Source organism: Lutra lutra, chromosome 7 (genome assembly GCF_902655055.1).
Source record: "Lutra lutra chromosome 7, mLutLut1.2, whole genome shotgun sequence".
Taxonomy (NCBI): domain Eukaryota; kingdom Metazoa; phylum Chordata; class Mammalia; order Carnivora; family Mustelidae; genus Lutra; species Lutra lutra.
Genome location: NC_062284.1, coordinates 44,718,963 through 44,742,160, shown reverse-complemented (window position 1 = coordinate 44,742,160; position 23,198 = coordinate 44,718,963). Strand labels below are relative to the sequence as shown.

The 23,198-nt window shown below is 48.9% G+C and overlaps 1 protein-coding gene across 4 annotated transcripts in view; it reads left to right on the top strand.

Moving 5' to 3' along the window:
• DAPK2 (death associated protein kinase 2) overlaps positions 1–22,627 on the top strand; it is a 119,087-nt gene extending 96,460 nt beyond the window's left edge. For 2 of the 4 annotated variants that reach the window (XM_047738540.1, XM_047738541.1), the window contains exons 6-10: positions 2,703–2,751; positions 3,540–3,566; positions 6,483–6,635; positions 7,707–7,752; positions 9,279–12,150. In XM_047738540.1, the coding sequence (XP_047594496.1) occupies positions 2,703–2,751; positions 3,540–3,566; positions 6,483–6,635; positions 7,707–7,752; positions 9,279–9,887 (884 nt within the window). In that variant the 3' untranslated portion in view covers positions 9,888–12,150. Of the gene's footprint in view, positions 1–2,702; positions 2,752–3,539; positions 3,567–6,482; positions 6,636–7,706; positions 7,753–9,278; positions 12,151–17,367; positions 17,412–19,428; positions 19,519–19,613; positions 19,698–22,397 lie in introns of those variants that run through there. The other 2 variants (XM_047738543.1, XM_047738542.1) reach the window with 2 other exon arrangements.
• The last annotated feature ends 571 nt before the right edge of the window (positions 22,628–23,198 follow it).

Here is a 23,198-nt window from a genome sequence, read left to right as displayed (position 1 = left end):
CACAGAAGGTTTACACTGCTGAAGAGAAAATTGAAGAATTGAAAGGCAGAGCTGAAAAATAATTAACTAGAATACCACTGAAGGACAAAGACATGAAAATATGAAATAGAGGACAAGTATAAGAGGGTAAAAATGGAAAGCTTAACTAACATAGGTCTGTTTGGAATCCCAGAGGAGGGAATGAAGACAAAAGAGGAGCAGCATTTGAAGAAAATTGCTGAGAATTTCCAGAAGAGTTGTAAAATCATGCACGCCCAGTTACAGAAAGGACAATGTATATCGAACAGAAAACAATAAAAATAAATCCATTATAGTTATACTATAGTTGACATTACAGTTAAACTATAAGGTACCAAAAACAAAGAGATCTTAAAAGCAGCCAGAGAGAAAAGACAGATCACCAATCAATCAATCAATCAATACAAATTAAAAAAAATTAGACTGACAGCATACTTCTCAAAACAACAATGGAAACCAATGTCCAATAGAATATTATCTTCCAAGAACTGAGGAAAAATTTTAAAAAACAGTAATTAGGGAGCATCTCTTTACTTGCTAGGTGGGATGCTGATTGATTCATGAATTGCTTAATAAAGTCAATTACATACTCAAAAAAAAAAAAAAAGGACCCCTAACTGCATACCCAGGAATGTTATATTTCAAGAAAGAGGGTAAATGATTCAGACAAAACACAGCAAAAAACAAAAAATCAAAAGTGAACAACAAGAAAGACAAACCATGAAATAATTAACCACCAACAAGCATGTATTAATGGAACTACCAAAGATGTGCTTGTGAATTAATGACCTTTTGAGGGAAAGTCTCAATGCAAGAAGTAATAAGAGCAAAGAAATGAGTAAACATTGGACAAATATAAACATTTTCTGTTTAAAATAATGATGATGATGTTTGTGGGGTTAAAAAAAGAACTAAAAATGGAAGAAAATGATGTTAGGACAGAGGGCTTAAATGAGTGTTTTAAGGTTCTTGTATTGTTAGAAGAAGGTCAAAACACTGCTTTATGTTAGAATTTGTTAGATAGCCATCCTAAAGTCTCAAGGGTGGCCATTACAAAAATGTAAGTAGAGGGGGAAACAATAGGAAAATTAATTTAAAAAACTATCAAAGAAAAAAAAAACAAGGAAGAAGAAGAAAAGCACAGAAGAAAATGGACCAATAAAAGCACACAGAGGACAGAAGTGAGTGTATATGCATATCAAGCAGACAAGCCTAGAAAGTGAGTTGTGTTTCTCAAACTCTCTGTGGTGAAAGACTGAAAAAAAAAAAATGTTTTCAATCTGTCCGGGACTGCTTTTTCAGTAAGATACTGGAAAAATAAACCCCTAGAAAAATTATCACAATTTGAATGTCATGGCAACGTCAGGTTGCTCTGTGGGTTTCTAAATGCTTACTCCCAATTTTTGTACCACTGTGTCTGGACCAGTGACTGTCTTCAGACTGCACCTTGAATCACTGTCCGAGAGGAAGTCTTTCATGTTTGTGAGGAGACGTGTGCAAAAAGTTCATAACAGTGTTGTTCTGATGAGAAAAGAAGTGGAAACCATCCAAATGATCACTGAGGAGAAAACGCTATATGTTCGCACCGTGGACTACTACATAGCAGTGAAAAAGAAAGACCACGGATGAACCCTGAGTGAACACTAGAAGCATAATGTTAGGTTGGGGGGGCAGGTGACTACATCATATGCAGTAAGACATAATTTTTAAGAAGCTAAAAAATAAGCAGAGCCAGAAAAGTGTTTCCTTGTGTCTTGAAGTAGAGTGGTGGGAAGGTGGGCACACCCCATAGATTCTGTGGGTTTGCTATTGTTCTAGATGAACAAACGTAGCCTTTCCTGCTCTCTCCCTTTTTTCCATTATGATCAGACAGGCTCAGCCCTTCTCTCTTCTCTAGCTACTCACCTCTCTTTCTCCTCCATTTCATGGCCAAGCTTTTTTTTATGGTGTGATCTACACTCTTATTTCTACATCTACCATCCCGTCACTCTCTAGACACTACTCACTTTCCAAGTGCTCGTGTGTTTGACCTTCACGCAGCACTTGGCCCTCTTCTGCAGTGGGTAGAATCTTCTTTCCTAGACTCTGCACCCACTCCTGGTCACCACATCATCCACGTATCTCCTGTTTCCACCTGTACAATGACTTCAGATTTGACGGCTCTGCCTCCCTCTCCTGTTCCCAGGACATCTTTGTCTGGATGTCCCTGGGGCACCTCAGGCTCATCATCTCATTGGCCCCAGAATGTCTTCATTCTCCTCAGTAGGGAGGTGCCCCTCTTTCAGACCAGACTCAGGGATTTGGATTCCCTTTCTACCTTCTTTTCTTCATTATCACCTTCCAGTGCTGACCTGCCTGGTTTCCACCAGAGAGTTCTAAAGCAGGCCTTGTTGCTAGGCCCCATTTCCCCTTCCTGCATCTTCCTCACGCCACCCTGCACTTTCTCTTCAGGGTGTTCCTCTCCCCCACCATCAAGGCTTCTGTGTAAAAGCTTCCCACCAGAATAACAGGCAACTTCATTTCTCAAGATTCTTAGACCCAGAATTATCTCCATCTGTTGCTCTGATTTTTCCTTAGTGAGGATTCAGGAGGGAGACATTTGTCACCAAACATCCTAAAATTCTCTCTAGCCTTATCTTCTCATCTTCATTCTCCTGCTGATTCTTCAATCTGGCTTCTTTCAGCTCCAGAAATTGTGAACTACGAGCCCCTGGGACTGGAGGCTGACATGTGGTAAGTTGTGCAGGCCACCTAAGTGCCTTAGGGATTCTTTCAAGGTCAGCAGGCCTCAGACCCCGGCTCTGGCTGACATCCCCCTCGACCATGAAAACCCTTTTCTCCACACATTCGGAGCCTCTGGCTGCTCATGTGTGCTGGACCCACGGCCCTGGCAGCTGGAGGCAGCCAGGCCCAGACCTGAGGCCACTTAGAACATGGCCGAGGCAGGGACAAGGGGAGAGGCGAGGCTGCAGGTGCAGGCTCAGCCCTGAGACCTGGCGCAGTCATTATAAAGAAATAGTAACAATAGCTCATTCTGTTAATCAACCAAGTGACTGCCCAGAGCCTCTTAGGCTCTAACCACGGTTTGGGGCCCAGGGGTACTGTAGAGGATTTTCTGCACAGACAGAACTCATTTCACTCAACAGTGCCTGATAGGGGCCAAGTACCTTGATTGCCTGGTTTTCTAAAATCCTCCCAGCAGTTTTGTGAGGTAGTTATTATGCTCCTTTTATGAGGAGAAAGAGGCTCAGAGACAATAAGGGACTTACCCAGTCACAGCCTGCCAGTTCAGGAGTCTGAACTTGGGTCCTTAGCCTGAATGTCCAGAGCTCAGTGACTCCACACACATCCCAGGCTGCTGCTGAAGAGTGGGACTGAGAGGGCCATGGACTTGAGATAGCATCTTTAGGCCTCCGTGAAGGGGCAGGTGACCACATCCCCTGGGGACCGTGCAGGGGAGTCCCTTGCTGGGCTGGGGTCAGAGCCGCGTGGCTCTGACTGGCCTGTTCTTTGTTTTGCAGGAGCATAGGCGTCATCACCTACATCCTGTAAGTATCCTTGATGCCGGGACTCCGACCTCGCTTGGATCAAGGGGACCCGGGAGGACTCAGAGAGGGCCAGACAGACAGGCAGACTGAATTTAATGATTTTCCCCATTTACTTATTTATTGTGAGCCAGATGTGTTCGATCCCCACCTCACACCTCCTGGTCTGTGCTCTCAGCTCCGATTCAGACGCTTGGCCCCAGCGTGGAGGCTGAGCCTTGTCCCTATCTCCACTGCCGCCCAGCATCCCCCACTCGACCTCGCCCGGGCTGCATGTCCGTGAGAAAGTCAGCTTTCACCCAGAAGCCTTGGTCCAGCCCTCTGGCGGCCATGCCTTCCCTGACCCCAAGTCTTTCTCCCCGGTCTCCCCTGCCTTCCCTGGCTCTCACAGCCTCTCTCGTTTTTCCCTAGAGCCTCATTCCCAGCCCTGAAGTATGAAGTTGCTCAAGCAGTCATTTCCTGTGTAGCCCACGTGCAGGGAACCTGCCACTTTCGATCTGTGTGGCCTTGGGCAGATACTTAACCTCTGGGCCTGTTTTCCTTCTCAGAAAAATAGGAATCTCAAACTTCCTGCCCGCGGGTATGCTGTGTGGGTTAAGGAAGCGGACACGTGCAAACTACCTGGGCAGCTCTGGCTGATTAGTAGTAGGTCTTCATTCCAGGGGGGCTTTCCCACACTTTGCCCCTGACCACGCACCTGGGACGTGCTATTTTTAGGGCACACTGGGTCAGAGTCTAACGGCTGCCAGAGGTGATGTGGGAGCGTCAGCACCCAGAACCCCTGTCCGCCAGTTCTCTGACTTTTCCAGCAGCCCACAGACTGGGAGCTCTGTACAATGTGGAGGGTCGCGATCCTGGCTGCACATTAGACCTTGTAATACTACCACTGCCCTCAACCCCCTGCAGAGCTATTACATCAGAATTGCTAGGGATGGGGTCTGGGCATCAGTATTTTTTAATCAGGTTTTTTTTTAAGGTTTATTTATTTCTCTTTAGAGAGAGACAGAGAGAGCACAAGTGGGGGAAGGGGGGTAGAGGAGGAAGAGAGAGACTCAAGCAGACTCCCAGCTGAGCACAGAGCCCCACACAAGGCTCCATCCCAGGACCCTGAGATCATGACCTGAGCCGAAATCCAGAGTCAGACACTTAACGGACTGAGCCACCCAGGAGTCCCTGGGGATCAGTATTTTTGAAAAGCCCCAGAGGAACTGGACACAGAGGAGAACTGGATCCATTGCTCCATGTTTCCAGATTCTGTGCTGGCTCTTGAAACCTTGATTTTTTTTTTTTTTTTAATTTCAAAACTCTGATTTCCATACTGAAATATTGAGGAATTTGAGTGTGTACCAGGCACATAGCCTTCTTGCAGCTCATTTGAGTCCCACACAGTTTCTTGTTTCTTGGGTGCCTGCTCCATGGTGGGCTCTGGGCCAGGCACTCAGGATGCTGCCATGAAGGAGGTCTGCCCTGCTTGCCTCCCGTGTCGGGAGAGACACCACACAGCTAAGTCGCACTCAGTGGGACCAAAGTCACGCTGGGTGTCTGAACACGCCTCTGTGAGACATAGCTGGGAGAGGCACTGGTTTGCTGGGGCTGTGGAAGATTTAATGAGGGAGAGACAGATTCATTTGAGCTGGGCTATACAGAATGAGATTAATTCTCCAGGTGGAAAGGGAGGGAAGGGCTGTCTGCTGAGGAAGGAAACAGTGTGCCTGGTAAGTGTGGTGAAGTGTACTGAGGAGGTGGTAGGGACTAACTTCTGATGTCCTGTTCAGGAGTTTAGATGTGATCCTATAGAAAATGGGGAGACATAGAAGGTTCTTTGTGTTCAAAGACAGAAATCATGGCCACTGATTCCAGAGCACTTAGTATGGGCAAGACTGCCTGGAGCATTGTCAGTGTATTATTTATTCTTTGTAACAATCATGTGAGGTGGAGGCTTTTATTTTCTTCATTTTATGGAGAAGGAAACTGCAGCACAGAGAGGTTGTATAACTTACCTAGGTTCACACAGCTATTGAGTAGTGGAGCTGAGATTCAAATCCAGGTCTGGAATAGCAAAATTTTCCCAGTGCACCTTGCTGCCATTGTGCCAAGAAAGCGACAGTGGGGATAGGGATGGCCTTCAGGAGATATTTAGTAGGTAAAACCAACAAGAGTTTGAGGCTGGTTAGATGTGGTGAGGAAAGGGATGGGCGGGTCAGAGGTGAGCCCTGTGTTCTAGCTTGGGAGTATCTGTGGAGTGACATCATTCATCAAGGCAGGGAGCTCATGGAGGGAGCTTAGGGCACAGTGACAATGACACATCTAGGGAGACATATCCCATAAGCTGGAATATGAGTCAGGAAACAGTAGATTTGGGAGTCATTATCTGAATGACACATTCTTGACAAACCCTGCAGAGGAACCTCACATACCGTTCCCGCTCTAATGGCCCATCTGTTTCCACACCTCTCAGGCTTGGCTCAGGCTGCTCCCTTAGTCTAGAAGACTTCATCTCCCCTGACTGCTGACAACCTCTTCATTCTTCAAGACCCAGCTGATACTAACGTCAGCTCCGCTGTGGAGCCTGCACTGGGTGTCCCCTCTGTCCTGTGCTCCCCCCAGACCTTCGTCTGGTCTTCTGTTATATTCTGTTTTATTCTGCTTGAGATTACGAAGTCTTCGCTGTGTTTTCTCCCCTCCTCTTCCAAGTTCCTGGGACACAGTTTCTATCACGTACTTACTGGGAGCTCCATGAAGTAGGTTGAGTCTGACTCAGTCAAGAAAGTGCTGACTGGCTGCCCAGAGGGGGCAGCTGATGCCTCCGGCAGCTTCCCATCCCCATGCAATAGTACGAGTCAGGGTTCCCTCACTCCCTCAGCCCTGACTCCCTCTACTCACCTACAGTAGTCACACATTCCCTCTCTTTGTATTCAGCCTAAGTGGAGCATCTCCTTTCCTGGGAGACACGAAGCAGGAAACGCTAGCAAATATCACAGCTGTGAGTTATGACTTTGACGAGGAATTCTTCAGCCAGACCAGCGAGCTGGCCAAGGACTTCATTCGGAAGCTTCTGGTTAAAGAGACCCGGTAAGATAACAGAGAAAGGCATGGGTTTCTGAGGTACTGATCTTCTCGTGTCCCCTCTCCTGAAGACATGTCAGTCTGTCCCTACTTTGCCACAGACTGCCACATTCACCATCGTTGTCTAATCTGGGCAAGTGCTGAGAAGTGTGGATTAGCTGAGACTTGGCATTCATCTTGCTTGCTCAGGTCTTTCTGCTTTCTTTCCTGACAAAATACAAATAAGTCTGTGTGTGTGTGTGGGTGTGTGGGTGTGTTTGTGCATGCACGTACACACATGTGTTTGGAAGTCAGCCTGCATTTCTCTAGGGCACATTATGTTTTCCAGTCTGTCCCAAAGGCACCTAGAACTAGGATTTGAAAAAGAAAGTGGCAGTTTCTAAACCAATCCAGATGGGAGTTGGTGGGGGAGGCGGACTCAGAGGGGTCAGTAAGTGGGAAAATAGGAGACATGCTAATCCTACCCCTTCTTAGGGCCTAGGGAGAGCCCTGTAGCTACAGAGTCAAAGCAGGAGGTAGGCAGGGAATGGTAAGATGCTTGGTGCCCAGAGCATGGACTAGATGGGACAGGAATGAGATCTACAGATTCTAGAAGGCCATGTCCTCTTGGTCCCACAGACTTCAGAGAGAGCCAGAATGGGGTCCTCAAAAGAGTAGGGTCCTGGTTTCCCCATCTAATGGCAGTGCTAGTTCAGATCCCTACCAGAGCAGGGAAGGGCTGAGAAGGGATCTGGGAAGCAAATAGAATAGCACAGAGGCTTAGTGGTCTGTGTAGAACTCAGCTCACAAGAGCACTTGTGAGTCTCATAGAGTGTGTTGTTAGGCCCTTTGAGTTTGCGGCCAAAGATGAGGGTTTATGTAATGTCACTCTATGGAGGGGGTCTGCCTGGACCACTTTGTCTGGAATGCAGGGAGTTCAGCCAGTTCCCCAACCAGCTCTGCGTTCCTCATCATTCTGGTTCAATGGCAGTGGTCAAAGAATGCCACAGGGCGGGTCTGACAAAGAGTGAAGATGGAGAACATTGCTCTCAGCTTCTGTCCTCCTGGATCGTCACTGTTTTCTGATCCTCATTGCAGGAAACGGCTCACAATCCAAGAGGCTCTCCGACACCCCTGGATCACGGTAAGGGCATGGTGTGGAGTGCCAGTCAGCAGGAGGTCCGCAATCCATCGCCAGGGCCAGGTGGGGTGGCCAGATGCAGAGGGCCCACGGGAAGACCTTTGCTAGAAACCCCCACCCTTGGGCATAGATAGATGAAAGCCAGGCAGGGGTGCTAAATAGTCTGGGTTTGCTCAAATAGGTTCATAGGTTTAAGTTAATATTTCACAGGTTCAGGTGACTTATGAAATGAAGGCTTCACAAACCTCCCTTGAAACACTTTGTCTTTGGGGCTGTCTTACAAAGTGTGCTTTCTTGGAGGACATGTCACTGTCATTCTCAAAGCAGAAATCAGGACTCCCAAGTTGTAGAGAGAAAGCAAAGACAATTAGAAACCTCAATTCTGTAACCAAACCTCTTTCTTTCTGACTTTCGGGGCTCTGAGTAAAGGATGACACGCTGACCAGTCAGCCAGCTTTCTCCGGCGCCTTGAAACCTTAGGGGACAGGGCTCGGAGATGGCAGCCTAGTGTGGAGGACAGGCAGTCATCCTCAGTGCAAGGCTGTTCCCTCTGGGGAGGTGGGGGCGCGAAGGTGACGCCCCACCTAACCTGTGTTGTAACTGGCCTCCCAGCCACTAGTCTGGGGAGGGTCTTGCTTTCTAGGCACATTACAGTAAAATACTAGTTAAAAGCACTTTGCCCAGGAGTGTCTGACTGGCTCAGGTATAGAGCATGTGACTCTTGACCTTGGGTTTGGGAGTTCAAGCCTTCAAGCCCCACATTGGGTGTAGAGACTACTTATAAAAACAAACAAACAAACAAAACAAAAAAAACCCCACTTTGTTGGGGTGCAAATCAGGAGACCAGGATTACGGCCCTACTTCTGCCGACTGATGAGATGCGCACTCCCTGGGCATCACCAGATGTCCCACTCATCTGGATCTCAAGGAGAGGCTAGGATGATCTGAGTGAGCAGACAGGCAAGGGTAGGGCCTGTGGAAGATGGAGGTCAGGGTGGGCTGGAATGCTTTGAAGTAGGTTCATCTGCCCGTTAAAGGATGGGGAAGGCCAAGGGCCCTCTAGGTTTGGAGTGGGCCCTGAGCCCAGAGTGAGAGAGGTCCTCAGGCTTAGTGTACCAAGTTGCTGAGGCCCAGCATGCCAGCCGGCCCTGAAGGAGAGCAGTCCCTCAGCCTCCCTCAGTCAGCCATGGCCTTGTCTGCTCCAGCCTTTGAGCAGATGCCTGCAGAGTTCTGGCTATCACCTGCTTGTCTGTGTGAGCTCCCTCAATGCTATGTGTGTGGAGACCTTCTCTAATGGCCATAGATCCCTGTCCCCCCAGCCCTGAGGTGAGCATGTGGGCAGCACCCCTGTGGTCTTGAATCTGTGTCATCATCCGTGGGGATGCTCATCCCACCGTGGTCCTCCCTGTGGCCTGATGCATGCGGCAAATGACTACAAGGCTGCTTGTGTACCTTCTGCCTGCACCTTGAACTGCCCTTTGGATCGGGCATCAACTTAATTCTGGCTATTCTATCCAAACACCCACTAGTCCAAAAGAGAAGTCAGAGCCCAGGAACAGCAGAAGACAGAGCCCACCCAGCTGAAGACCAAGCGCCTGAGAGAGTACACCCTCAAATGCCACTCGAGCATGCCCCCCAATAACACATACGTCAACTTCGAGCGTTTCGCCCGTGTAGTAGAGGACGTGGCACAGGTCGACCAGGGCTGCCGTACCCTGGCAGGGACCCACAACACCATCCAGGATGATGTGGAGGCCCTAGTCTCCATATACAATGAGAAGGAAGCTTGGTACCGAGAGGAGAGCGAGAATGCCCGGCACGACCTATCCCAGCTCAAGTATGAGTTCCGCAAAGTGGAGTCCTTGAAGAAGCTCTTTCGAGAAGACCTCCAGGCCACAGGGGCCGGCCTTGGAAGCATGGCCAGGAAACTGGACCATCTGCAGACACAGTTTGAAGCTTTAAGGCAGGAGCTCTCAGCAGACCTACAGTGGATCCAGGAACTGGCAGGCAGCTTCCAGCTGGAGGATAGGAACACAGATGGCCTGGGCTCCATGTTCCACAGGGATGCCAGGGAGTCCCTAGTGGAGCTGCTCGACAGATCAGCCGGCAAGGAAGCCTTGGCCAGCTTGAAGCCCTGAGTACCAGAATCTAGTCCGTGATGCATCCTGGAGGATTTGCAGAAGCATGCCTCTGAGCACCCTGCCAGGATGTCAGCTAGAATTAGTCCGCGGGGTGTGTGTCTATAGCAGAGCCTTCCACCCCCTTCACAGGATCCAGAATCAGGAAGGTGCTAGCTATTATTCCTTTTGCACCTCCTCCCACCAGCCTGGATTTCTGGGAGGGTGGCTGGCAGAGGCCAGGCTGTTGAAACAATTGCGAGTCAATACCCCTCCACAATGGAGGGTGGATGGCTGGCCCTAGGGGGATGCTCGAGAATTGATTTGTGATCTTGGATTCATTCGCATCTCATTTCCCACCTCTGTGCCTTAGGGACTGCAGACCTTGAGGAATCTTTGCCTTAACTTAGGGATAACAATAAGCCAGTGTGCTGCTTTCCTGCTATGGAAGGAGGGATTTAAAATGCATGGAGAAAATATTACCTTATACTGGCACTGACTTTTCACTTAGGAGCACTTATGTCTTTGATGTTTAAAAGAACTCTGTGAGCAGGAAGGTGGGTGATATTAGCATTGTTGTTACTATTGTTTCCACGTAACTGTGAGGAAATTGATACAGAGAGGGAAAGTGACATCCTCAAGGTCTTTCATAGCTGTTTGATACAGGAAGACAGACCCTCAGATGAGGTCTATGGGAAGCAATAGTGAGACTGCTGTAAGTGTCCACCTTCACAGTAATGTTCAGCTCCAGAGGTAAAGTTAACAACTTCATCTAGTTCATGTATTCTGCCAGGTAGAGTAGAATGCCCCATACTTTTAGATGATTGTCCCAAGAAGTGGGTCCTGAAGGGTGCTGTTCGCTGTTCCTATCCAGCCCTGTCCCTGTCTGCAGATCAGTGTGCCAAGCAGGAGGCAAGGGGCAGCATCTCCCCTTTTCCCCCCTTTCCCCCTTCTGGCCAAAGGTCCCAACCTTGTTTTAGGAATGAAGACCAAAAGGAATCGACAAGAAGGTCCCTTTTCTTATGTACTTAGGGCATTGGGGCCCTGAAAGGGCTGAGAAACTCTATGAGAGTTTAAGATCGAGAAGCACAAGCTCAAGGGTCCCCTCTTGATCCCAAGCTTTGAGCACACCTCCCTGAGGACTGTGTGAGGTCATCTCCCTGGAGGAGCCAGTCAGCCAGCTCATAGGGACAGAGCGTGGTGGAGTGTGGGCCCAGCACTGGGCTAGAAGCTTGGGGGTGAGGGACCAGATGGTATCATTTCAAAGTGACTTTACAGACTCACAAAACACCCTTGTCAGATAGGCAGGATAAGTGTTATTCCCAATTTGGAGATATGGAAACAGAGAGGTTGACTTGCCCAAGGCCACAGTCAGTGGGAACCGCCCCCGGCTCCAGGAGTTTACTCTCTGCTTCCAGAGCAGAGATGCCCAGGGTCACCCAACCATCCATTGACAAATAATGTTTGAGCACGTGCCAACTGCCAGTCACTTGGTTGGCACTGGGGTTACAATGTTGAGTAAAAACAGGCTCGTCTCCTGCCTTCATGGAGTTCACAGTCAGGTAAAGGATTCCCACATTAATCAAGAACATTCTACAAGTGCAAGAGTGCATGTGGAACACATGCTATGAAAGAAATGTGCGTAGCCAGTAGTGGGGTTTGATCTAGTTGGGGAAGGCCTCCCTGAGGTGGTGATGCTGGAGGCGAGGTCTGGGGAGCAAAACAGGGAGAAAGAAGTGTTCCTGACAACAGAGCTGTCAGGGCCAGGGCTCGGTGGTGGAGAAGACATGGAAGCTGGAAGGGAGAGGATAGGGTGGGTAGATGGTGTAGATGTGGCTGGAGAGAAGGCATGACCAGTGGTACTTTGCCAGATTTAAGAGCTCTGCCTTCGTCCCAAGAGTCTTGGGGAGCCATGATGGATGCCAGGCTAGTCAACAGCCTGCAGAGCTGGGTAGGGGAGGGGATGGCCAATAGTGGCACAGAGGGCAAGTGGTTTGGGGCGAGACTTGAGATTTTTGACCCCATGCAAACCTACCTCCGTTTCCATTATCATGCTAGATCATTTCAAATATCACATATAATATTTGTAACAGAAACAGTTTCCATCAAATGTAAGAAACCATATTTTCATCAAATATACGATGCATTGTTATTTTACATACCAAAAATAAGAAAGAAAAAAGCCAGGTGTGATAGGAGACCGCCTGACCTCCCCACCAAAGCTGGGACACCCTCCCTGAGAGGGCAAGCAGAAATAAAGCCATCGTGCAAAAAGGGAAAGCAAGGAAATGTGTGTTTCATTCTTTTTTTTTTTTTAAGATTTTATTTATTTGACAGAGATCGCAAGTAGGCAGAGAGATAGGCAGAGAGAGAGAAGGAAGCAGGCTCCCTGCTGAGCAGAGAGCCCGCTGAGATCATGACCTGAGCCGAAGGCAGAGGCTTTAACCCACTGAGCCAACCAGGCACCCCCGTTTGTTTCATTCTTAATGCTAGAGAAGAGGAGCCCAGATGGGTGGTCCTCGCGTAGGGGTACTTTCTGTATTTGCCCAATCGGTGTGATCTGAATGAACCTCAAGCAGAGAATCTGATGTCACATGGTCTGAGGTTGGGGGGCCCCTGAGGTCTGGCAGAAGCGGTGTGGTTATCTCCTGGAACAGCTGCCTTCACTTCGGACCAACAGTAATGATATGATGCCATTGGTTCGAAGAGAAATCCTGATTTCGGAGACGCAAAAGTGTGTATTTGGAATCAGTGGAAGATAGCAAAGCCCTGTTTCCTGTGCCTTACCTGGGAGACTGGGTACAAGTGACCTGTCTCCAGTCTCTCCAAGAACTTATTTGCCCTGTCTTGAGATGTAATGCACTCATTTGCCATAAGATAAGACACTACAACTATAAAAAGTTCCCTTTGGCCATGTCAATAGACCTTGACCTCATACAACCAGATTTGCTAAGGAAAGGAAGTCCCCAGTTGAGTAACTCAGGTTAAACTTCCTTGTGAAGGTCAACATAAAATGCACTAAAGGAGTAAGGCGTTGATGCTGATTTGAATGAAGGAGACTGGGAACAGGGAGGGAAAAGTAGTTAATCCGGAATCATGGCATCGGCCACTCACTGCTCGTGCTGGGAGGTACTGAGCGGCCAACCACCAGACATCCTCATTTCACAGCATTTGACAGAACAAGACCTGGCTGGAGTCAGCCAGCTGGTCATCCGCAGAGCTGGAGTCAGAACTTATAAGTGGTTTTCCTCATAGTCGTGGAATTGTCCTCTCTCGGTTCATGTCTGGTCATTGGTAGCTATTTATTATTTAGATGTTTTATAAGCAGACCCTTCTCTGTAACTAAGAGCTTGTGAACACAAATCGAAATGACCTGAGAAATGCCCCCAAGTCTTTCAGGGAAATGAGAGGGGACTGTGACCTTCCTCTGTCACCTGGCCAGTCTGACTCCTATCGCCCTTTGGCATCAGAACTTGATGCCTAGGGGAGAGGCCAAGGAGTATGGTGGAACGCCCAGCCAGAGGAGACCCGGGGTTCCCTGCCACCTGGGCATAACTGGCATTTTAACAGTGGAGTCAAGGGCAGGACAGGGCTGACGGTGGCCGGATGGGGTGTCGGAAAAGGAGTGTTTCACTGGTACATAGAGGGAGGCGGGCCTGGGGAGCACTGCTAGGCCATTATCAGCCGTGAAGGAGGAGTTTTCATTCACTAGGTATTGAGCGGTTGTGCAAAGGCAACGCTGGGCTATTGGGGAGGGGAGGCTGACATCTTCCAGATTACGGATTCCCAAGGAAGCTGGAAAGTTGGCACCTGGGGAAGGCAGGAGCCTGTCCCCCCGGGCTGAGGCCAATGTGCATGGCATGTGATAGCTCAGCTTTGTGTTGGGAAAGGTGGAGATAGCATGGCAACCGGTGAGTCTGCAGCAGCAGGAGGTGACAGTGAAATGATAATGACAGGAGAAGCTGGTCTCCCCCACGAGCCCTCTCCCCGCACTGCCCAGCCTCCCCTATATGTGATTATGAAGACAGTGACCCTCCACCTCACTCTGATACACAGTATAGCTGGCCCATGTGGGAGGTGGCTGTGTGCCTGCTTCCAACCCCACTGTCTGTCTCTGGAAATGTCCGTGGCCTTTTCTCCTTTGTCTGCGAAACTCTTGGCCTGTGGAGAAGATTCTTTGCCCCGTAGAGGAGACCCAGCAGTGGGCATATTTGAGGAACAGAAGGAACCAGTTCATTGGGACAAATACTGATTGTGCTCTGGCTCTGGAGGGAAGTGACAGATAAGGACAAGACAACCCCTGAATAAAGCACTCAGTCTGGGACAGATGGGAACCATGGTACCACCCCCCCCCCCAAGCTAGGAGATGGGAAAGGCCATGCCAAGCCATAAATAGAGGTACCCAGTATTCCAGAAAATGGTAGAGATAAATTTGGACTGAGAAAGGGTCAGAGGGGCAGCAGGGGGCAGAAGTGTTCTCAGGGAGGGACCCCACCCCCTCAACACCTCCTTCCCAAGCTGTAGCCTGAGGAGAAGAGGCCATGTAGAATTTGGGGGGGATGGGCATGAGCCCAGATTGGGGTCAGGAGCCTGGACCTGTAAAATGGAGATAAAAGAGGAGATTTACAGAGATTTAAGAGAAGGGCTGTTTTCATTTTGAACTTTTTGTTATGGGAAATTTTCACAAATATCCAGAATGGTATAGTGAATTCCAGATACCTCTTGCCCAGCTGCAGCAGTGAGCTAGTCATGGCCAGTGATCTCCCATGTTACCTGCACTCTGCTGTTTCTGCACTATCTGAAAGCAAACTTTAGACTTATTTATTTCACTCATCTTCAGCATGAATTTCTAAGCACTTTCTTTTTAATGCTACTCTTGTACCGTTATCACACCTGACAAAAGCAAGAATCATTCCTTGATATCGTGTGAATAGATATTTTATGCCCCATGTCCCCACTTTTCTCCAGGCTGTCCTGTTGTGGTGCATGGTTTGTTCAAATTGGGATCTAAACACAGTCCATGTGTAGCATTTGACTGTGACATCTCTCAGGTCTCCTGTCTTCTCTAAGAGTACAGGAGGGAGAGCTTTGGAAGCGTTTCCTGGGGACCAAAAATTGCTCAGAAAACTGAAGGTCCTGGAAAGAGGATTAAAAGTACAGAGACCTAACTCAGAGAAGTGAGACCAGGTCAGGCAAGGAAAGGGGGCATTCCCACTGCTTTCCATTGGCTTCTTCAGTACAGGACGACCTTTGGAGACACAGTCTCTCCACAGCTCTCCCCATCCATGCATAAGGAGGCAGACCCTCAGGCTCTCAGAAGCCTCACGTTCTCCTTTCCTGGGAAGACTGGGAGGTGAGAACCAGTAGGGCCCAGGCTCTAGCCCCCAAAAGGGAGAGTTGGAGGTGCCACCTATAGAGAGACTGGATTCAGGGAGATTGGTGGGATTGGAAACAGACAGACCTAGGCTGGAGAGGGAAGTGGGTGCTCAGGTGTCCTTGACTTTCTGTGGAGGATGGAGCTGGAGAAACGGCACAGGTGGAGGTTTGAGAAGTTGCAATCTGTCTGCAGTTTCTAGAGGAGGCCTGATACTGAGAGAAAGTCTGGAGTGTCTCTTCTTATAAAGAGAGTTCCTTTTCTGTGCCTGGGGGATAGTTGCTATACCATCTCTCTGCTCTGTGGGCATTGGTGCTGACCCTGCTGGACTTTTCTAAGGCCATTTGCATCTCCATAAACAAAACCTGACTTCAGCCACAGTGTTCTCTCCTCTTGCTTCCTTTCCCGACATTTTTCCGAGACACTAAACATACTCCTAGGAGTCTGGTCAGAATTGCCCATGCTCTAGCCAAAGGACCTCAGGGTGGAAGGTGGGTAGTGTGTGTTCGCAGGGAGGGAAGGGCCAGGAGAAGGCAGAACACAGCCCCATCCCCCCAACACCCCTCACTGAATCAGAAGTGTTGGTGCCACATTCCTTCCGGGAACAGATTTCACTGCAGAATTTATGCCTCTTTCAAAGATTCGATGGTAGTGTCAGCATGTGATGAGCCTCTTAGCAGCCAAGGAGACCCTTTGATCAGGAAAGGCCAGCCTGACAGATTTATGCCTGGCTGGCCCCCTTCTCAGAGTTCATGCTGTTTGTGTAGCACATAGACTGGGCCCTAGAAGCAATTGCATCACCTCCCATTAATGGCCCCTGGGAGTGGTCACCCCACCCCATATTTTAGTTGGGCCCCTCTGCTCCATGGCTGGCACTGCTGGACCAGTTGGAAGATAGGATGCCTATTAAAGGGATTCCCCCAACTATATGTTGATCTTCCAGCCATGGGGTTTGGGCATTTCTCTTCTGACAAGAGTGCTGATCAGGAAGTGGATAAGAAGAGGTCCCTTCCCTCCCAGAGTCTGCTGATCCCTCATCAAACTCTCCAAGTAAAGTACAAGGGTTCCTGGCAGGTCTGAGGCTCAAAAGTGAATGCAGACATTGGTGAAGTTAGAGGTGGAAATGTTCTGTGGGTTGGGGAGGCAGGAAATCACCCTGGAAAGCAGATACTAGTTGCTGGGAGGTGCAGGAGAGAGAGAGAGTAACAAAAAACAAATAAATACAGAATAAAATGTCAGGTAGTGGGACCTGTTATGAAGAAGTAGGGTGTGGGCACAGTGCATTGTATGGGGCAGTTGGGATGCTGTTTGATACAGAGTAGTCAAGGAAGGCTTCCTGAGGAAGTGACGTTTGAGCAAAGACTGAACAAAGTGACAAAGTGAATGTATTAAGGAGCAAGGACAAAGACCCTGAGATTTTGGGTTCCTGAGCCAGGAAGCAGACTGGAGGAGCCACAGCAAGAGAAAGGAGAAAGGGAGGAAATCAGGTTGGAGAAGGACCCAGATGGTACAGTCCTTGGGGATCTTGGTGAGCTTGTTGGTTTCCATCAAGAGTGCAGGGAAGAAGCTGCTGGAAGGCTTTGATACTGGGAAAAGTCAGGTTCTGCCCTCAGGTGAGACCTAGACCCAGGACTGGGCTTGCAGGTGCAGCACAGGAGGTGAGAGTCGATTAAGGAAAGAGCTAGGAGAGATTAGCCGCATGGTCCCTTCAGTGGCCTCATCCTCTTCTCATCTCTTCCCTCTCCATCTTTCTCCTTCCCCTCCCCTCATTCCTCCTCACTCTTTGGCCCAAAGAGTGTTTTAATTCGGGAGAGTGAACAGCCCCTAGCTTTCTCATCCCCCCTCCAATGTCAAGGGTATGCACACTTTCCTCCCTGCTCCCTGACCCCCACAGAGCTGTGCTAACTCCCAGGCAGAGCCCTGGGGAGCCATGGTGTCATGGCTTCTGACCCAGGCGCCTGCGCCTGTCATTGGCAGGAGTGAACAGGTGTCAGGTGTCTCTTCAGCAACTCGGGGAAACTAAGGATACAGCTGTTAAGCACCTACCGGTGTATGCTCAGGATGGGGAGGAGGTGGGGTAGAGGACACTGACAAAACCATGAAGAAAATTCTTTCTGTGCCCTCCAGTTGTTTTTTGCTAGGGAGACGGCCCCACTGCAGAGCTGGCCAAGGTTGGGGAGAAATACTGAGGGAGCCCACCTGTGTTTCGGTTATGGCGGGGAGGGAGGCATTGCTTTTCGGAAGCTGTCTTGGGGAATGGACGTGTTTGAACTGGGCTTTGAAACACATGGGGGCCTTCCAAGAGCAGGGATTGGGTGGACATGGAAAGTGCGCCTCCTGCTGCATTTTAGGTCCCCTGCTGTGTGGGCCAGCCCTATGTGCTGGCTTCCCCAGTGCTGAGGGCCATGATGAGAAATCGAGAATGGAGGAGTGCTCCAATATGGATGAGGGACAAGACCAGCACTCAGGAACCCATGAGCTACGTCACACAGCATTCACTGGGAAGCCGCATGAGGCATTGCTGTGAGGAGGCTGTCAGAGCAGAGAGAAAAATCAAGCTGGATGGGCCGGCAGTTCATTTTCTTGGGGTCACAGAGTTCTCTGAGAATGGATGAAATCTATCCGCTCTCCTCGGAAGAACTGCCTGCCTGTACACACCCATTAAATTAAATTTTTTATTGAGATACAATTCACATACCCTAAAACTCCCCGTTTAAAAGAATACAATTCAGTAGTCTTTAGTATCTTCACAAGGTTGTGGAACAATCACCACCATCCGACTCCAGGACATTTTGTCACAACAAAAAGAAACCTCATACCCCCTCAGAATCCTCTCCCACAACCCCTCTCTCCAGCCCTGGCCACTACCAATCTCATTTCTGTCTCTATCAATTTGCCTATTCTGGGCATTTTATGAAAATAGAATCATACAATATGTGGCCTTTTGTGTCTGGCTTCCTTCACTCAACATAATATTTTCAAGGTTCATCCACATTGTAGCATCTGTCAGAACAGTGGACCCAGGTTTGAACTGCAGGGGTCCACATTTTTTTTCTAAACATAGTACAGCACTGTAAATGTATTTTCTCATCCTTATAATTTTCTCAAGCTTGCTTTATTTAAAGAATACAGTACATAAAACATATACAGAACATGTCAGTCGACTGTTTATGTTATCAGGGAGGTTTCTGGTCAACAAGAGGCTATTAGTGGATAAGTTTTTGGGGAGTCAAAAGTTATATGTGGGTTTTTGACTGTCTCAGGGTTCAGTGCCCTAATCCCTGAATTGTTGAAGGTCAACTATATTATGAATAATATTTCTGCATTATATTCCATTGTATGGAATTTTGTTCACTCATCGGGTGGTGCACATTTCAGTTGTGTCTACTTTTTGGCTATTATGAATAATGCTGCTCTGAAGATTCATGTACAAGTTTACACACTAAAATTTGCAAACCATTTTGGGAGGTTCATAGAACCTCTCAAAGCTGTCTTTTGATCTAGGAAAACCTTGTTTTACAGGAAGGGAGGAATTCAAGGGGGAATGGACTCATCAAATTGTGTACATTAAACATGTCCTGTTTTTTTTTTTAATATGTCATCTCTACCTTAATAAAGCTATTATCCCCATAATACAGATGAGAAAACTGAGGCTTAGCAAAGCCAGGCCAGGCTTGTTGGAGAAGTCAGGATTTAAGCTGAGCTTTACCAGCCAGGCTGTGAAAGGCAACTCTACATCCCATTTCCTCTCCCCTGCCACCGAAGCCCCTGTTTCCTTCAGTTTACTTGTGAATGGAGTCCTGGTGTTCTATTTGCCCTCTATTTTGCTAAGCCCAGTGGCAGCCCAGCGCACAGTGGGCATCCTAGACTGCTGTCCGATGACCCTTTCCCAAAGTGAGCAATGCCTGAAGGCCCTGCCTCCCGTTCTTCCACTCTGGGGGGACCCAGCTCCTGCCCAGCCAGAGTGTGTGTTGACTGTGTTATAATATAGCTCAGGGGCCCCAGGGGCATCTCCGGAACTGCTGAGACATCTGCAACCTTTGGCCTCAATGCGATGTCCCCCTGCATGCCCTGCCCTGGGGGAGGTGGCAGAGTTAGGCTAAGGATGCTATGTGGCCGGGGGTTTGGAGAGCGGGGTGGCTGCCGACCCAAGCCCAACATCAGCCACCAAACTGCTTTGTCTCCCAGCCGGTGGACAACCAGCAAGCCCTGGTCCGCAGGGAGTCTGTGGTCAACCTGGAGAACTTCAAGAAGCAGTATGTCCGCAGGCGATGGAAGGTGTGTCAGGGTTAAGGGGTGGGGAGCAGGGGACCCCAGCGCGTCTCTGTGCACAGTCTCAACTGGCAGTCCCTCTCTCCTCCTTTCTCCCTCAGCTCTCCTTCAGCATCGTCTCCTTGTGCAACCACCTCACCCGCTCCCTGATGAAGAAGGTGAACCTGCGGCCAGATGAGGACCTGGTAGGGAAATGCAGTGTTCTCTTGATGGGCAGGATTCTGGGGTGGCCTGGAGCTCGGGGGTGGAAGGGATCATGTGGGTGCTAACTATTTCCCACCGGTTCTGCTTGTCCTGTCCTCCTCAGCACTGTGTGATTGGTGGAGGCTGCGTGTTCAGGGGGACCCCTGGGTCAGTCCTGGGAGGGGAGCACTCCAAGGGGGCAGCATGGGCTTCTGGAGGATCTTGAATCTTTGCCTAGTGGACCATCAAAGGGACTTTACTGCCCCAGTCTTTCCCTGAGGACTTGTGGCCTGCTGGAGACCTTGAGGGTTTTGAATAACGCAACTACCAGAGTCAACCCAAAATATATTCCTGACAATCCAAAGATGTGTTGTAGAATGGAAGCTTAATATTTGTCTTTCAATTTGTCCATTTCTGTTTTGCTTTAGATTGCCATCAATAACAAAAAACAACAACAACAATAATAATATTTAGATGATATTTGACTAGCTTGTAACTATTCATGTACATTTAAAATGAACTTACTCTGATCAGGAGCGTGGCCTCTCGAACTAGACTTTCAGAATTCATATTGGCCACTTACTAGCTGTGTGACCTTGAGGAAATGACTTAACCTCTCTGTGCCAAAATGCTATCCTGTGTAAAATGGGGTTAACAACAGTTCCTACCTCGTAGAGTAGTCACGAGGACTAAATGAGGACCTATCCTTAGAGCCTGGCATTAGAAGTGCTCAGTGTGTATTCATAGTTGTGATTGTGTAAAATCTCTCCGTAGTCTGAAATGCAGTGCCAAGTGCTTTTGAATTCAGTTAGTGTTTCGGCCGTAGAGGTCCCCAGGACGGACACTCCCTGTTGCTCCATCAAAGTGGGGAGGCCCCAGAAGTGTCTGGGATGGCACAGAAAGGGCAGCTGCCTAAGACGGATGGGGCCGTCAGCCCTGAAAAGTCCCAGGACATGCAGTGCTTGGGCTGCATGCCGGGACCCCCCTCTGCGCCAGGTCCTGGGGTCCACTTTCGTTAGCCGAAGCTCTCGTTTGTTCTTACCCTTGATTTGAGGATTTGTGGCACCAGAGGCCCCAAGCAACTGTGTGGCTTTGGCAAAGCCGTGTCCCTTCTCTGATGGCTCTCCGCACCTGCTGTTCAAGGGGACTGGACTTTCCCTCTGAAAATCCCTGTTAATGACAGGCAGACTTTCCCCCAGCTTACTTTTTCATTGTTTGGCTCTGACTCATGCTAAAAAATTGCTATTCAGCAGAGCTTGAGTTATTTTTATTGTTATAGCCAGGCTTGGTCCAGGATGTACTTGGCTAAAGTTAATCTTGACCTTGGATTTCCAACTGGCTTAGGCCAGGGGAAGGAGAGAGAGAGAGAAAGCTCCGGGAAGGCACATGGCAAGTGAGTTGCTCTGATATGATGGAGGCCATGGGAAGACAGGACCAGAGACTAGTTGAAAGAACGTAACTTTCTTTCTTAAATTTTTTTTAAGATTTTATTTATTTATTTGACAGAGAGAGATACAGCGAGAGAGGGAACACAGCAGAGGGAGTGGGAGAAGCAGGCTTCCCGCGGAGCAGGGAGCCGGATGTAGGGCTCTATCCCAGGACCTCGGGATCATAACCTAGCCAAAGGCAGACGCTTAATGACTGAGCCACCCAGGCATCCCTGTAAATTTCTTTCTTAGTTTTTGTCCTTGTGCACACATTTTAAAATATAGCCTTCTTTTTACTTAAACATTCAGTGCCATCAGCTCAATGCCTCATTCTACAAGTGGAAAAGGAAGGCTTGGGTCCTAGACATCTATTATACAGTTTTCTCAGAGGAAATTTCCTTTAAATAATGATGATGATGATAAGTTCTTTTGTTCAGGCACCCTTAAAATTGAACATCTAACAACCGAGTATTTATGAGACACTGAAGTCTTTCTGGATTAGTACCTCTCTTAATAAATTTTAGTAATTTGTTTAGACTGGGGTCTCCTGTGTGGCTTAGGTCCTGCATCAGGCTCCTTGCTCAGCAGGGAGCCTGCTTCTCCCTCTACCTGCCACTCCCCCTGCTTGTGTGCTCTCTCTCTGACCAATAAATAAATAAAATCTTCAAAAAATTTTGATTAGACTGATATGACCTGAATAAAAAAGGCACTGTGATCTCCAGGATGGCTGCCTTGACTCTGGTTCAGCCATGGAATACACTTTACTCTTTTTCCCCTTTCATAAGGATGGAGCACAAAAGCCAGAAGAAGAGCAGCCTGAGCCAGTCAGAGCAGAGTGGGTGTGGGGCAGCAGCCATCAGAGCTTGGGGAGGTCCCTGTGGCTCACCCCTGCCCCCCATTCTCTCCAGGCTGAGTTTGGGAGACCTGTCAACTGTTATGTGGCAGCTACAACAAACACCAGATATTATCTTGATTATTATTATGATTTGGGTTCTCCTGGTGCCTGGTTTCTCTTAGATGTGCTGCCTGCTTTCCTGCCTCCTGAGAAGGAGACCTCCAGGCAATTGGTCTGGCCCCATTTCAAGTCCCTCCCCACCCCCCACTCAGTCCCCCTCAAGACTCCAGACAGAGCAACAGCCTTTGCCTCAATATCCACCTCCCTGGCTTATAGGCCCCTGGCCCAGGTGTGTCAGCCGGGCTGCCCAGCACAACCCTGTCCCTGGACTCTCATGACCCCCTTACCCTGGGCCTCTTTTTTTTTTTTTTTTTTTCCAGAGGAATTGTGAGAGTGACGCAGAGGAGGACATCGCCAAGAGGAAAGCTCTCCACCCCCGGAGGAGGAGCAGTACCTCCTAGCTGGCCCAGCAATCTTTGCGCAGACTCTGGGTCCCCACTCGTTACCAGTGCCCAGGCATTCTGCATCCCTGAACGCTTTGTAAGACAGATGGGCCTGCAGGATTCAGAAGACTTTAGGGAGGAGCAAGGAGCCCCTGGGAGCAGTGGCCGTCTCCTAAGGAGGAGGCCCCAATGTCCCCAAGCTCTTATTCTCCATAAAACGGGCTTTCACCTGTCTTCCAACCTCAGAACCTGGGATGAGGTGTGGACTTGAGAAAACAATGTCAATGAACATCATCACCATGGGGGAAAGGTCAGACTCCAGCAGGTTTCCTCACAGGATGAGGGAGTTCAGAACTAGCCTGGTCAAAAATTACACCAGAAAGACAGAGGCCTCCCCCGTGGGAACAAGACAAGTGAGAAGAGTGAATCTTAGGGTGTGAGGGACCAATCCCATGACCTCCCAGAACCCACATGGAGTCCGTATGTTGGGCTGACCAACATATTAGACCTTCTAAAGCAGCCCACTGTATTATAATTTTTTTTCACTTTTATTAAACTTCTGATTTGCCTGATGCTTGGCTTCTTTTAGGGCTATCCCCATCTGGTTTCCTTTAGCTCAGGTGCCTGACTCTAGGGGAGCACCCAGCGTTGGGGTGCTGAGGGGACAGTACCTCAGAAGGCCACAGTGAACCATTCCCTCTGGATCATAGGGCACCTGCCTTCTACACCCTTCCCTAA